At 41.8% G+C, this 17,074-nt stretch overlaps 1 protein-coding gene across 6 annotated transcripts in view; it reads left to right on the top strand.

Moving 5' to 3' along the window:
* Positions 1 to 17,074, top strand: part of mms22l (MMS22-like, DNA repair protein) — a 176,928-nt gene that overhangs the window by 49,127 nt on the left and 110,727 nt on the right. For all 6 annotated transcript variants that reach the window (XM_068025904.1, XM_068025889.1, XM_068025917.1 and 3 more), the window contains one exon: positions 15,046 to 15,165. In XM_068025904.1, the coding sequence (XP_067882005.1) occupies positions 15,046 to 15,165 (120 nt within the window). The remainder of the gene's footprint in view (positions 1 to 15,045; positions 15,166 to 17,074) is intronic.

Genomic DNA, 17,074 nt, shown 5'->3' with positions numbered 1-17,074 from the left:
GTTCATTTAAAAGAATAGAGTTATGTCAGAATACTGAGCTAGCTGAAACTAACAGTGAGCAAAGATTCCTTTATGTACTGCTTAGTTTTCCAGATTGAGGAAGATTATGAGTGCTTCACAATGATGTTTGGTGGGGAGAGATGTCGAGGGATTTGAATCAAGGGAATTTATTTGTAAACTAGACAGAAATCATTGTATAATGACAACAAAGGAATGATATTACAAGTAAAAATTGTCATTATTTTTGAAGCTTCTGATGATACAGTAAAGTCTTTTGAGATTGTCTTGAATATTCCCTGACACCAAAGAGCAAAGTTTTAAATTTTGTGAAAGTTAAGAATTTCAGACAATCTTTACATGCCTATGCAATATTTTAAAGATGATACTTGTGTACGCTTCCTGTTATGTGATCACATTTAAGCTATATTGCCCTGCTGCCATATTTTGTTGATAGTTGAAAGTACAAGAGCAAATCAAATCCCCGAAATAAAAAGCCAGAAAAACAGCTGGAAAATACTCAATTGAAAGCTATTTAGGACTTAAAAAAGGCACACCAATCAAGTTGTTCAAACCACTTTGGGGGACAAGATTAATCTGGTTTTCTCTCACCCAACCAACTACATATGGTTTCTAACATCATGGGCCAGATCTTGCTGTCAAAAATAATGGTGAGGCTAATTGTGCTCCCCGCTTGAATGCTTAAATGGTATAGCAACTTCATTGGAGGTGCAGAATGCTATGTCCGAAAGTTGCTCTGAAGGAGTTGATATGCAAACCAGATTCCATCTGCTGCGCCTTGTGATTTACGACCCAAGTCGCAGATCTCCACCTGCAGTGTATATCTCATCTCTGAAGTTTGGGAACCAGTGGACAATATTCAACAGCAATAACCACTTGCATTTATATCACATATTAAACATAAAAAAATTCCATGATAAATCTCTAAATGACAGTGGTACAAAGAAGGAGCTATTAGGTGGAGAGATTAAATGCTTGGTCGAAAATGGAGGTTTTAAAGGAGAAAGAGAGAGGTTTAGGGAGGGAAAGCCACAGCTTGAGACCGAGATGGCTGAAGGCACGGTCAACGATGGTGGGGTGCACAAGAGGCCAGAGTTGGAGGAATGCAGAATTTTCTTTGTCTTTCGTTGAAGCAAAATTCATCAGTTACTGATAGTTAAAATATAAACATTACCAAATGAAAAAAACTGCAAAGTTCCTCATTGTATTTGTAGAACATATTCATACTTCACTGAAACTCAGCAATTCAGTGGAGGAGATTACAGCAATTGGGAGAAAGAGGCCATGAACACAAAGATGAGAATTTTAAGTTGAATTCAGCATTGCTGAGGAGGTTTTTTTTCTGATCTGATTTTGTCTCTCCTGTGATGAAGTTTAAACACAATTTTGTTTCCAAATGTGTATTTCATGACCACCATCAAACAAATCTGCCCATGTGAATGGATTCTCCAAATCGAAAGCAAACTTTGGAGTGAATTGCATGGATTTTCACTGAAGTTTGAATATGTTCCACAATACACTGGATAAGAATTTCACTTTTGAGATAACTTTTATATTTTAACTGCTGGACATTACTGATTTAAGCTGAATTTACTTTGAAGAAAGACAAAGAGCAGCTGTTACTTGCATTTGACCAAAACTTAGGTCTGGAATTTCTTTTTCTCTAAGGAAGGCCCTTCCCCTCTTTATTTTGGCTTCAAATATAGTTAAGAATTTTTTCCCTTCAGTCAGATGAACACTCATAATAAGAAAAAACAATTATTGAGATAATTGAGCTTTGTTTGGATTAAAATCCTGAAAAGAGTTTAAACTTAAAAGTAACCTGTGTTTTGATTTTTTTTAAATGTACGATATACTACATTTATAAAATGTTGGGTTTTGGGCTTAAAATTGGCCTCAGATTAAGGCCCAGCTTGATGGCCTGGGACGGTTAGCCGTGTTTGCCTGTCCACAAGTCCTCCCCCCTCCATGCTGTCAGCTGATAACCCCCTCTCCCCTCCCCACTTTAGTGCCTACAAATCCCAAAAGACCCCTGCCCCAGTGCTTCCAGCAGCAAGGGATTTGTGAAAATGAGGAACTGAAATAAATTACTATTAATTTATTAATAAAGAGATTGTACTTGAAAAATTAACTGGTTTGAAGGTTGTTAAATCCCCTGGACCAGATGAGCTGCATCCCAGAGTGTTGAAGGATGTGGCTATAGAGATAGTGGATGCTTTGATGGAATTGGGGTAATATACTGGTATGGATTGAGAATTGGTTACCAGACAGAAAACAGAGAGTAGGAATAAACAGGTCATTCTCAGGATGGCAGGCTGTTACTAGTGGGGTACCGCGAGGAGCAGTGCTGGGGCCACACCGATCACCATCTTTATAAATGATTTGGATGTGGGGATCAAATGTGATATTTCCAAATTTGCTGATGACACAAAATTAGGTAGGATTGTAAGTTAAGAGGAAGATGCAAGGAGGCTTCAAGTGGACTTGGACAGGCTAAGTGAATGGGCAAGAACATGGCAGATGGAATGTAATGTTAATAAGTGTGAAGTTATCCACTTTGTAGAAAAAAACAGAAAGGCAGAGTATTTCTTAAATGGTGAGAGGTTGGGAAGAGTTAATGTCCAAAGGGACCTGGATGTCCTTGTTCACGAGTCACTAAAAGCTAGTATGCAAGTGCAGCAAGCAATTAGGAAGGCAAATGGTATGTTGGCCTTCATTCCAAAGGGATTTGAGTACCGGAATAAAGATGTCAGCAGCAGCAGAATTGTACTCAACTACAATCTGTAACCTCATGGCCTGGCATATTCCCCACTCTGCCATTACCATCAAGCCAGGAGACCAACCCTGGTTCAATGAAGAGTGCAGGAGGGCATGCCAGGAGCAGCATCAGGCATACCTCAAAATGAGGTGTCAACCTGGTGAAGTTACAACACAGGACTATCTGTGTGCCAAACTGCGTAAGCAGCATGCCATATACAGAGCTAAGCGATCCCATAACCAACGGATTAGATCTAAGCTCTGCAGTCCTGCCGCATCCAGCCGTGAATGGTGGTGGACAATTAAACAACTAACTGGAGGAGGTGGCTCCACAAATATCCCCATCCTCAATGATGGAGGAGCCCAGCACATCAATGCGAAAGATAAGGCTGAAGCATTTGCAACAATCTTCAGCCAGAAGTGCCGAGTTGATGATCCATCTCGGCCTCCTCCTGAAGTCCCCAGCATCACAGATGCCAGACTTCAGCCAACTCGATTCACTCCGCGTGATATCAAGAAACGACTGAAGGCACTGGATACTGCAAAAGCTCTGGGTCCTGACAATATTCCGGCAATAGTACTGAAGACCTGTGCTCCAGAACTTGCCGTGCCCCTAGCCAAGCTGTTCCAGTACAGCTACAACACTGGCATCTACCCTGCAATGTGGAAAATTGCCCAGGTATGTCCTGTACACAAAAAGCAGGACAAGTCCAACCCAGCCAATTACTGCCCCATCAGTCTACTCTCAATCATCAGTCAAGTGATGGAAGGTGTCATCAACAGTGCCATCAAGCGGCACTTGCTTAGCAATAACCTGCTCAGTGACGCTCAGTTTGAGTTCCGCCAGGGCCACTCGGCTCCTGACCTCATTACAGCCTTGGTTCAAATATGAACAAAAGAGCTGAACTCCAGAGGTGAGGTGAGAGTGACTGCCCTTGACATCAAGGCAGCATTTGACCGAGTATGGCATCAAGGAGCCCTAGCAAAACTGAAGTCAATGGGAATCATGGAGAAAACCCTCCGCTGGCTGGAGTCATACCTAGCGCAAAGGAAGATGATTGTGGTTGTTGGAGGTCAATCATCTGAGCTCCAGGACATCACTGCAGGAGTTCCTCAGGGTAGTATCCTAGGCCCAACCATCTTCAGCTGCTTCATCAATGACCTTCCTTTAATCATAAGGTCAGAAGTGGGGATGTTCGCTGATGATTGCACAATGTTCAGCACCATTCTTGACTCCTCAGATACTGAAACAGTCCGTGTAGAAATGCAGCATGACCTGGACAATATCCAGGCTTGGGCTGATAAGTGGCAAGTAACATTCGCGCCACACAAGTGCCAGGCAATGACCATCTCCAACAAGAGAGAATCTAACCATCTCCCCTTGACATTCAACGGCATTACCATCGCTGAATTCCCCCACTATCAACATCCTAAGGGCTACCATTGACCAGAAACTGAACTGGAGTAGCCATATAAATACTGTGGCTACAAGAGCAGGTCAGAGGCTAGGAATCCTGAGGCGAGTAACTCGCCTCCTGACTCCTCAAAGCCTGTCCACCATGTACAAGGCACAAATCAGGAGTGTGATGGAATACTCTCCGCTTGCCTGGATGAGTGCAGTTCCAACAACACTCAAGAAGCTCAACACCATCCAGGACAAAGCAGCCCGCTTGATTGGCACCCCATCCACAAACATTCACTCCCTCCAGCACCGACGCACAGTGGCAGCAGTGTGTACCATCTACAAGATGCACTGCAGCAATGCACCAAGGCTCCTTAAACAGCACCTTCCAAACCCGCAACCTCTACCAACTAGAAGGACAAGGGCAGCAAATACATGGGAACACCACCACCTGCAAGTTCCCCTCCAAGTCACACACCATTCTGACTTGGAACTATATCGCCGTTCCTTCACTGTCGCTGGGTTAAAATCCTGGAACTCCCTTCCTAACAGCACTGTGGGCATACCAACCCCAAATGGACTGCAGCGGTTCAAGAAGGCAGCTCATCACCACCTTCTCAAGGACAATTAGGGATGGGCAATAAATGCTGGCCTGGCCAGTGGCGCCCACATCCCATGAATGAATAAAAAAAAATTGTAGAGAGCCTTGGTGAGACTGCACCTGGAGTATTGTGTACAGTTTGGGTCTCCTCATCCAAGGAAGGATATACTTGCCATGGAGGGAGTGCCATGGAGGTTCACCAGAGTAATCCCTGGGATGGTAAGATTGAGGAAACTGGGCTTGTATTGTCTAGTGTTTCGAAGAATGAGAGGTGATCGCATTGAAACTTAGAAAATTCCTACAGGGCGTGACAGGGTGGATGTAGCTAGGATGTTTCCCCTGGCTGGTGAGCCCAGCACCAGGGGACACAGTGTCAGAATTAGAGGTAGGCCATTTAGCACTGAGATGAAGAATTTCGTCACTCAGTGGGAAAAGAATCTTTGGAATTCTCTACCCATGAAGGCTGTGGAAGCTCAATCATTGAGCATGTTCAGGGCAGAAATCGACAGCTATCTGGCTACTAACAGCATCAAAGGATATGGGGATAGCACGGGAAAGTGGCGAAGATGTAGATGATCAGCTGTGAGCGAATTGTATGGCGGAGCAGACTCAGTGGGTTGAATGGCCTGCTCCTGTGTTTTTTTGTTCCTATGTTCCGAACTGTTACTTCCTCCCTGCCCCCAAAGTTTCCAGGCAATGGCATCTATTCCCCAGGGAAGCCCAATTCTAACATATTTTAGTGCAACAGACCTCTGTAAGTGGGCCTGATGATACTTTGTGCGTTAATGATCTAACTTATCTACTGTTACTTTATAACACATTTTCTGACACACCATGATGAATGCCACATGATGTTGTCATGCAGATCCCCACCTGCCAAGAATGAGGCACATTGGTTTTGAACTGTTGCTGGAGCGAGGAAAGACTTGTTGAGCAGATCAGCTGTGGCTGGAAAAGAACATTTTTGCATACTAACAGAAGGAGCTTGTGTAGACAAAGGATATATAATGCTGTCGAAAATGGTAGTTAGGCCACAGCTGGAGTACTGTGTACAGTTCTGGTCACTACATTATTGGAAGGATGTGATTGCACTGGAGAGGGTGCAGAAGAGATATACCAGGATGTTGCCTGGGCTGGAGCATTTCAGCTATGATAGGCTAGGGTTGTTTCCCTTACAGCAGAGAAGGCTGAGGGGAGACCTGATTGAGCTACACAAAATTATGAGGGGCATTGATAAGGTAGACAGGAAGAAACTTTTTCCCTTAGCGGAGAGGTCAATAACCAGGGGGCATAGGTTTAAGGTAAGGAGCAGGAGGTTTAGAGGGGATTTGAGGAGAAATGTTTTCACCCAGAGGGTGGTTGGAATCTGGAATGCACTGCCTGAAGAGGTGGTAGAGGCAGGAGCCATCACAACATTTATGAAGTATTTAGATGAGCACTTGAAACGCCGTGGCATACAAGGCTATGGGTCACTTGCTGGAAAATGGGATTAGAATAAATAGGTGCTTGATGGCTGGCACAGACATGATGGGCCGAAGGGCCTTTTCTGTGCTGTATAACTCTATGACCATCCCCTGACACATTCAACCCACATTGGATGTTGATCACTGGAAAGTGAGGGGGTGGGGAAGCGCATTCCAGGGCCTGCTGGGTTGATGCAATCCACAGGGGCCAGGACTGGTTGGACCAGCTGGTCACATGACTAACTGGCTGTTCCAGGAATTTTTGAACTCGCCACAGAGAGTTTGAGTCAGAAAGACTGGTTGCTCCTGGATGGAGAAGATCTCTCCTGTCTGCTCCCATCTCTTTCTCACAAGCCTCTGAATCCACTGAAGACACATGAACCCCAAGAGAGAAAAGTTTCCTACAGCGAACAAGGTTTAAGAAGAATACTGGGCCCCAACGAACAGTAAGATCTATCTACAATCAAGGACTCTACAGTGAGCTCAAACAGCCACAACAAAAACTCTTCAGATATTGCCTCAAACCTTTCCACTTTATTTTTCTTCTGCTCTTTTCTGTGTCTATTTGCATTTGTATATCGTGTTTGCATGCTAACGTGGGCGCGTCGTGTATCCGTAGCCGTCAACTGAATTAGAGTTTAAGTTCAAGTTTAATAAATTTCAACTTTCCTTCTTTACACCTAAGAAAACCTGTTTGTGCTGATTTCTTTGCCTTATAATTGGAAAGTGGTGAACAAAGATTCACCAAGGGGGAGCTAAAAACACAGTGTGTTTTAAAAATTCAACCCTGTTATGGTAAGACCAGATGGAGGCTGAGAGGGACCCCTAGACCCCTTTCTCGCCTGGTCATAACAATACCTGATAGAAATATAAAAACTTCATTCCTGTCTGTTACACTTGAGGTATCACAGTTGTGAAAAGCAAACTCTGTCAAACATGAACCTTCTCTTCAATTTCATACACTCAAAACAGCAACAAATCAAATGTATGAAGCAAGTATGAAAACAATTAATCCAGGATAAGTAGTGATGAAAGAAGAAAATGGACCAATCAAATAATTCCAGCTCCTGGCCAGGTTACTATGGATATCTTTGTTGCGGTGCAGAGGGAGGCCGTTCGGCCCATTGTGTCTGCACCAGCTCTCCGAATGAGCAATTCACCTAATGCCATTCCCCTGTCTTCTCCCCATAAGCTTGTATATTCTTTCTTTCCAGATAACAGTCTAATTCCCTTTTGAAAGTCTCGATTGAACCTCCCTCCACCACACTCTCAGGCAGTGCATTCCAGACATTAACCACTCGCTGCGTGAAAAAGTTTTTTCTCATGTTGCTTTTGCTTCTTTTGCCAATCACTTTAAATCTGTGTCCTCTCGTTCTCGATCCTTTCATGAGTGGGAACAATTTCTCCCTATCCGCTCTGTCCCAGACCCCTTGTGATTTTGAATACTTGTGCCAAATCTCCTCTCAGCCTTCTCTTTGGGGAGAGCAGTCCCAGCTTCTCCAATCCATCTTCATGACTGAAGTTTGTCATCCCTGGAACCATTCTTGTGTATTTTTCTGTACACTCTCCAATGCCTTCACATCTTTCTGAAAGTGAGACGCCCAGAACTGGACGCAATACTCCAGCTGAGGCCAAACTAGTGTCTTTTACAAGTTCAACAAAATCTCCTTCCTCTTGTACTCTATGCCCCTATTCATAAAATCCAGGATACTGTATGCTTTATTAATTGCTGTCTCAACCTTCAATGACTTATGCACATATACACCCTCTGCTCCTGCACCCCCTTTAGAATTGTACCCTTTGTTAGATTGTTTCTCCATGTTCTTCCTACCAAAATAATTCACTTCACATTTCTCAGCATTGAACTTCATCTGCCTTCTGTCTGCCCATTCCACCAACGTGTCTATGTCTTTTGAAATTCTGCACTGTCCTCCTCACAGTTCACAATTGTTCCAAGTTTCGTATCATCCGCAAATTTTGAAATTGTGCCCTGTACACCAAGGTCTAAGTCATTGGTATATAACAGGAACAGAAAGGGTCCCAACACTGACGCCTGGGGAACTCCAGTACAAACCTTCCTCCAGTCCGAAAAGCGTCCATTAACCACTACCCTCTGTTTCCTGTCCCTCAGCCAATTTTGTATCCATATTGCTACTGCCCCTTTTATTCCATGAGCTATAACTTTGTTCACGCAAGTCTGTCGTGCAGCACTGTATCGAGTGCCTTTTGGAAGTCCATGTTCACTACATCAACAGCATTGACCTCATCAACCCTCTCTGTTACCTCTTCAAAAAACTCCAGCAAGTTCGTTAAACATGATTTTCCCTTACCAAATCTGTGCTGGCTTTCCTTAATTAACTTGCATTTGTCCATGTCACTATTAATTTGGTCCCAAATTATTCTTTCTAGAAATTTCCCCACCACTGAAGTTAAACTGACTGACCTATAGTTGCTGGGCTTATCTTTACATCCTTTTTTGAACAAGAGTGTAACATTTGCAATTCTACAGTCCTTGGGCACCACCTCTGAGTCTAAGGAAGACTGTACAATTATGGCCAGTGCCTCTGCAATTTCTGCCCTTACTGACAGCAGTATCATTGGATGCATCTGAACCAGTCCTGGTGCTTTAAGTATAGACAACCTATCTAATACATCCTCCTTATCAATTTTAAATCCTTCTAGTGTATTAATTACCTCCTTTTTCATTGTGCCCTGGGTAGCATCTTCTTCCTTGGTAAAGTCAGATGCAAATTATTCATTTAATACTTCAGCTATTATCCCTGCCTCCATGCGTAAATCCCCCTATTGGTGCCTAATTGGCCTACACCACCTCCTACCACCCTTTTGCTATTTATATCCTACAGAAGACTTTTGGATTCCCTTTTATGGGAAGTCTCTTTGCATATTCTCTCTTTGCTTCTCTTATTTTCCTTTTCACTTCCCCTCCAAGCCTTCAATATTCCACCTGGTTCTCCATTGTATTATCTACCTGGCATCTGTCATAAGCACACTTTTTCTTCTTCATTTCTATCTCTTTCGCCATCCAGGTATCTCTGGATTTGTTTACCCTACCTTTCTCCTTCAAGGGAATATATCTCGTCTGTGCCTGAACTATCTCTTTTTTGAAGGTAGCCCATTGTGGTGTAGTGGTAATGTCACTGAACTAGTAATCCAGAGGCCCAGGCCAATACCCTGGGTTCAAATCACACAGCTGGTGGAATTTAAATTCTATTAATTAATTTCAGTGAATTGATTAAAAAATATCTGGAATTGGAAGCTAGTCTCAGTTTCTTGGCACTATGACTATCATCGATTGTCGCAAAAACCCATCTGGTTCACTACTGTCCTTCAGGGAAAGAAATCTGCTGTCCTTACCTGGTCTGGCCTACAGGTGACTCCAGACCCACAGCAATGTGGTTGACTCTTAACTGCTTTCTGAAATGGCCTAGCAAGCCACTCAATTGTCAAGGGTAATTAGGGATGGGCGACAAATGCTGGCCTTGCCATCGACACCCACATCCCATGAAAGAATTTAAAAAAATGCATCATACATCCTCTTTTTTGTTTCGTAATATTGTCTATCTGCCTCGTCATCCAAGGAGCCTTGGCTTTGGTTTCCTCTGCCTGTCCTTCTTGTTGGAATGTACCTTGCCTGTACCTGAACCATCTCTTCCTTGAAAGTGATCCATTGTTTTGTTACAGTTTTTCCTGTCAAATTTTGGCTCCATTTTACCATGGCTAGATCCTCTCTCATCCCATTGAAGTTGGCCCTTTTCCAATTTAGAAGTTCTACTTTATATTGTTCTTTGCTCTTCCCCATTATTCGTCTAAACCTTATGATACGATGATCACTCTGACTCAAGTGTTCTCCCAAAATACTTGGTCCTCTTGGCTCACCTCATTTCCCAGCACCAGATCCAGCATTGGATCCTTCCTGGTTGGACTGAGAACATACTAGTTAAGAAAGTTCTCCTGAACACATTTCAGAAATTCCACCCCTCCTTCCCCTTTACTCTAACATTATCCTAATTGATATTTGGGTAATTAAAGTCCCCCAGTATGACCACTCTATAATATTTGCACATCTCTGTGATTTCCCTGCAGATTTGCTCCTCTTTTGCTCCCTCACAATTTGGAGACCAATAGAAAAACACCAGTAGCGTGATCATACCCTTCTTGCTTCTCAGCTCTAACGAAATGGACTCTCTCCTTGTCCCCTCCAGGACATCCTCTCTTTCCAACACCACAGTGTCTTCCCTAATCAGTACTGCCACCCCACCTCCTTTTTTCCTTCTTTATGTTTTCTGAGCACAATGTATCCATGAATATTAAATGCCCAGTCTTCACCATTTTTAAGCCATGTTTCCATGATTGCCATGACATCGTATTCCCACCTCTAGCTCACCAATCTTATTCACCACATTTTGTGCATTTACATTCATGCATTCTAAACCTGTCTTTGCATTCCTTGTAGTCCTTCTTAGTTGCTCCTATCTAATATGGTACTACTTCCTTCTGTTGAACTATCCAACACTCTCACTCCTTTATGCAACTTATTCCTCTTTTCTGCTTCTATTTGCTGGTGCCCATCCCCCTGCCAATTTAATTTAAACCCACCACAGCCACACTAGTGAACCTCCCCGCAAGGACCTAGGTCCCAGTTGAGTTGCAACCTGTCCCTTTTGAATAGGTGCGTCCTGCCCCAGAATTTGGGTGGCGCAGTGGTTAGCACCACAGCCTCAGAGCTCCAGCGACCCAGGTTCGGTTCTGGGTACTGCCTGTGCGGAGTTTGCAAGTTCCCCCTGTGACCGCGTGGGTTTCCTCCGGGTGCTCCGGTTTCATCTCACATGCCAAAGACTTGCGGGTTGATAGGTAAATTTGCCATTGTAAAAATTGCCCCTAGTGTAGGTAGGTGGTAGGAGAATTGAGGGAAGGTGGGCATATGAGAGGGAAAAATGGGATTAATGTAGGATTAATATAAATGGGTGGTTGATGGTCAGCATGGACTCGGTGGGTCGAATGGCCTGTTTCGGTGCTGTATCTCTCTATGACTCTAATTGTTCCCAATGCCCCAAGAATCTGAACCCTCCTCCTGCACCGTGACTTATGCCATGCATTGATCCTCCCTATCTTTCTATTTCTACACTCACTGCCACGTGACACTGGGAGTCATTCAGAGGTTACTGTCTTCAAGGTAATACTTTTTAACTTCTTCCCTAGCTCCTGAAAATCTGACTGTCGGACTTCAATACCTGCCCTCTCTATGTCGTTGGTACCGATGTGTGCATCAACTTCACTCCCTTTTCCCTGCAGAATATTTAGAACCCTCTCCGTGATGTCCTTGACCCTGGCACCAGGGAGGCAACACACCATTATATAGTTTACAAGTACTTTCCACAACATAATTCCTTTTACCTGTTACACTTTTATTTACAAAGTTGCCTTATTGCGTCTTTCAGAAGTCCCCAGCACACTTCTCAAATAAAAAATTACTTATAATTTGCTTGTGTCCCTTGTTATGTAGGAAAACTCGCCACCTAATTTGTAAACAACAAGATCCCATGAACTAGCGTTGGATGGATTACTACTAAGGCTATTATTAGTGATATCGGTTGCAAGAAAATGTTGGCCAGGACACTGAGAGAATTCACTGCTTTTTCTCAAAATTATGCTGTTTAGGTTCTTTTAGTCTTTTCCCTCTGGATACTTTTGACATTTGTTTTTGATGTCTCTCATAAGTGAGCTTTACTACCTATGTCCTCGAGGATTTTCATCACACCCAAGATCTAGGTGAAATATCATTGCATGTTAAGGATAATGAACGGGAGATAATTTTATACATTATTTCAATCCCATGTTCCATTGGTTCCTCCTTACTTTGACAGGCCACAGAATACAACTAATATTATTAGGTTTTAAATACCAAAGAAATATACCAAAAGTGTAAATTAACAAGTGAATGATAGCAGAAAGAGAACATTGGATTTAAAGGGTTAAAAATCTTTCTTCAACTAGAGCACATAGAATCAATTGCAAAATTTGTACTCAATAAAGAAGTTAAATTAACTGACTTGCGAACATGGAAGTGATAGAGTGTTGTATAGATATTTGCTCTGGGTGTTAGACGTTTAAGTAATACGAAAACAACCTTTGAGTAAGTGTTGATATTACCATGTGTACTAACTGAAAAATGACATCAGAATAATGTAGAAGTGCTGCTGACCATGTTTCTTAGTTATGTATTCTAGATTTTGCGCTTTAGTTTGTTGACGTCTCACCTTCAATTAGATTTAGCTTTAAATATTCAATGATGAATTTAAATAATTGACATGATTAAACAGCTCTTGGGTACAGTACAGATTGGTTAGAATTGGTTACAGAGTAAAATATATTGCAAGCTTTCCATTCTGTATTTAGAGCATTTTCTATTTTTATTTCAGATTTTCAGCATTTGCAGTTTTCTTTATTTGTTTCATAGTTGTTTTTGTGCTCGGTTTGTGAATTTAAAATGTTCTGAAGTTAGGTCAGCCACTCTGGATGTGTTTGGTTCAGCTGCTTAATTCTGTGTGCTTTTGGTTAAAATGCTTAATGTGGTAGTAATACTTTGGACTGCTGTGGTGGGAAGGCAATCATCCTATCTATTGGGCATGTCTATTAAGCAAAACCCATTTAAACATTATTTTGAATGCATTAGATGCTGATTTGAGGCTGAGAAGGAATATTCCCGTTAATTAACATCAACTTTTTATTTGCTGAGAATATGTCTGGCATGTATCGACCAACACTGCACTGAATAGTTCAGAACAAATCTATGTTCCATCTAGTTTTAATGATTTTCTCTATATCTATATTTTCTCTGTATCGGACTGAAAAACACTTTTGCAGTTCCTCTGGCTGACCCCAATGTTCGAATAGTATCACATCCCATAGCACCTCTGATAGCCCTCTATCACATTTCTGCCAGGTGTCAACACTGTCTTGAATTTACTGATACAGTCAGACCTCACTGCCTCCCTTAACAGTCGACTACATACATTCACCAGAATCAGCATAAAATAGTTAAATGTAAATAATCTTTTTACTCTCCTTGTTCGAAAATTGCAGTTATGCTCATCAACATTTATCTTGTTTATATTTTTTCAGATCTTGAGTACTTCTATAAAATCACCCTTCAGACTTTTGTTCTCCTGTGTAAATATTCCCAGTTCCTCTCCTCATAATTCAGGTACCCAATCCCAGCTATCGATGCCGAGATGTCAGCTGTGGCTCAGTTGGTAGCACAGTTGCCTCTGAGTCAGAAGGTTGCGGGTTCAAGTCTCCCTCTCAGGACTTGAGCACAAATATCTAGGCTGTCACTTCAGTGCAGTCCTGAGGGAATGCTACACTGTCAGCGGTGCCATCTTTCGGATCAGCTATTAAACAAGATCCCGTCTGCTGTTTCAGGTGGACGTAAAAGATCCGATGGCACTATTTTGAAGAAGCGCAATAGAGTTATCCCCGGTAGGAGGTGGCATCGTGGTAATGTCACTGGACTAGTAATCCAGGACATGGGTTCGAATCCCACTATGGCAGATGGTGAAATTTGAATTCACATAATAAATCCGGAATTAAAAAGCTAGTTGAATGATGACCGTGAAACCATTGTCAATTGTTGTAAAAACCCATCTGGTTCACTAATGTCCTTCAGGGAAGGAAAGGCCTATATGTGACTCCAGACCCACAGCAATGTGGTTGACTCTTAAAATGCTCTGAAAGCCACTCAGTTCAAGGGCAATTAGGGATGGGCAATAAATGCAGGCCTAGCCAGAGACGTTCACATCTCACAAACGAATAAAAAAAAAATTATCCCTCAATCAATATCACAAAAACAGATTATCTGCTCATTATCACATTGCTGTTTGTGGGAGTTTGCTTTGTGTAAATTGGCTGCTGCTTTTCCTACATTACAGCAGTGGCTACAATTCAAAAGTACTTAATTGGCTGTAAAGTGCTTTGGGATGTCTGGTGGTCGTGAAAGGCACTATTTAAATGCAAGATGTTCTTTTTTTCTTTTATGTCTTTCCCATGATGCATTGCCCAAAATGGCCCACAATACTCCAGGTGGAACCAAACCAGCAATCTGTACAACGCAGAATCACTTCTTGAGATTTGTTTTCTGTGCTTCTGGCTACGCAGTCCAGTGTCCTTATCTGTTTTCTTCACTGCTGTTGTACATTATTGACTGCTTCAGTGATTTATCCTCCCTTATCCTCAAATTCCTCTTGTGAGTTGTGTCCTGTAGAATAATACCATTTAGCTTATATTGGCACTATTATCCTGTTTCAACCTCATAGCTTTGTATTTGTTTACACTAAATGACATCTGCCATGTCAGTTCAGCTTCCTAATCTATCCAGGCCCTCTGTGCTTTCCAAAATCCACAGCATATATGAGAAAATCCTTCCATAATTTCAACAATGCCAATTAGGCGACAACCTTTCCAATGCATGCTTCTTGATATGAAGTATATTGTATCTGATTTGAGGTTAAAGTCTATATTTTCTAAAATAGAGCAACATAAGGAGACAACATCATTCTTCCTCCTGTCAATGTTTTCAGCCGACAAAGGACAAGTCTTCGTTCAGCAAACCTTTAAATAGAGATAAGCTCCTGTAAAAATGTTACAAAGTTATCCTCTGTCCCAAAACATCCTGAGCAGTGCTGGTGAACTATTATTTGTGACTATTGTAATGATGCACAACATTTTTAACAAATATAATACTTGTAATTATTGTTTGATCATATCTCCTGACTTGAATATTTCAGACTGGTGTTTTGGAAGAACATTTACGAATGCATGTTCAATGTTGCCTAACGCTATGTGACCTCTGGGATACTAATTTGAATGCTGTTTCTATACTCTGGGAATATTACAGTAAGCACTTGGTGAGTATAAAAATTGCACAATGGTGAGTTGTTCTAAAACCTCACTGTTGGAAGAGTAAGGTTGCTGCAACTACGAAAAACAATTGGCATAGTAAAATCACATTTCATTTTAGTTTTTTCTTAATATTCTCAGTAAACCCATGTGGAATTGCATACAATGTCAAGATTAAGTGTAATTTTCTTGATTAGAATCGACCAAGGTCCCAGGACTGAATTCAGTTGCCATTTTTAAGTCACACATTCAGAGCATATTTATAGATAGCATTTCAATTTTATATTATTACAACAGATCTCCCAAGCTGAGGCAATATAGACTTAATGGCACAGTTCTAAAGAGTGTGCAGGAACAGAAGGACCTGGGGATTCATGTGCATCAATCTTAGAAGGTGGCAGGACAGATTGAGAGAATGGTTAGTAACGCATATGGGGTATTGGCTTCATAAATAGAGGCACTGAGTACAAAAGGGAAGTTATGCTGAACCTTTATAAAGCGCTGGTTAGGCCCTAACTAGAGTATTGCGTCCAGTTCTGGTCGCCACACTTTAGGAAGGATGTGTGGTGGTCCTTTAGGGGGTGCAGTGGAGATTTACCAGAATGGTTCCAAGGATGGGGGATTTTAGTTACAGGGTTAGTTTGGAAAAGCTGAGGTTGTTCTCCTTGAGCAAAGGACATTGAGGGGAGATTTGATAGATTATGACAGGCTTAGATAAGGTAGACAAGGAAAAAATATTCCGATTAACTGATGGTACAAGGCCCAGGGGACACAGATTGAAGGTTTTAGGCAAGAGATGGAGGGGGAAAATGAGGAAGAACTTTTTACGCAGCAAGTGGTAATGACCTTGAGCTCGCTGCCCACAAGCGTGGTGGAAGCGAAAATAATGATTTCAAAAGGAAATTGGATAGGCATTTGATGGAAATAAACTTGCACGGCTGTGGGGATCGAGGGGGGGAGTAGGACTGACTGGATTGCTCTGTGGAGAGCTGGCATGGACTCGATGGGATGAATGGCTGCCTGCTGTGCCATATATGGTGTTGTTCATAACAAGTCAGAAGATAGATTGTTTCATAACATTAAGGGTGCTATGTAATGCAGAATAAGTAAAATTCAAATTTTGGATTTTTGTCAGTATCTTAAGTCAGATAGGTATGGAGAGAGAGAGATTAATGAAGTAAAAACAATGTTCATCAGAATTGGGATTGCACAAATTGCAGACCAGGAACCTAGTGTGATGCCAACCTTTCATCATTTTAATTGGCAAGAGAGCACTTAAGTTCTGAAGAAGAATTATAAAGAAATGAATTAGCAGATGTGTGCAATGTCATTTGTGCAGTCTACTCCTGATACATGCCATTTGCTGCACTAAAAAAAAACATGTACTTGAATTGAAAGTAGAATGTATTGTAAAAATAATAAAATATATGATTGCTCTTTGTTTTGCATCCTTGCAGCATAACCTTTGATTGTGCATTTATACTGAGTGGAAATGTGTGTTTTATGCTTTCTGTGCAATGTTGGCCTGGATTTTGCGGTCAGTGACAAAGTGGCAGTGCTCACTGCTGATCTTGAAGAAAGCTGCCCATAAAGATCTAGTGATCTCCGTGGTGCTGATTTCACCTTTCCTGACATTAATTTGAGTTGGCGCCAGGTCAAGGGGATCTCTGGCATTGAACAATAATGATGTCATTAAGCAGTGCAAGTAGCCAATCCCATTGAAGAATTCTCATAGACAGCAAAACAGGAAGTAAAAAGCAGTGATTATCCTTCACTACTAATAAATTTTATAGAGAGCGAAGTAAAGATTGAGACATACATATGAGAGCTGAAATATCAAATTAAATCTGTGTTACGATATTAAAACTATGGATATTTTTATCCTGATGGAAAAAATTGACATTACGCAAAGATAAA

This window comes from Heterodontus francisci, chromosome 3 (assembly GCF_036365525.1).
Source record: "Heterodontus francisci isolate sHetFra1 chromosome 3, sHetFra1.hap1, whole genome shotgun sequence".
Taxonomy (NCBI): domain Eukaryota; kingdom Metazoa; phylum Chordata; class Chondrichthyes; order Heterodontiformes; family Heterodontidae; genus Heterodontus; species Heterodontus francisci.
This window is presented reverse-complemented; position numbering and strand designations above follow the sequence as displayed.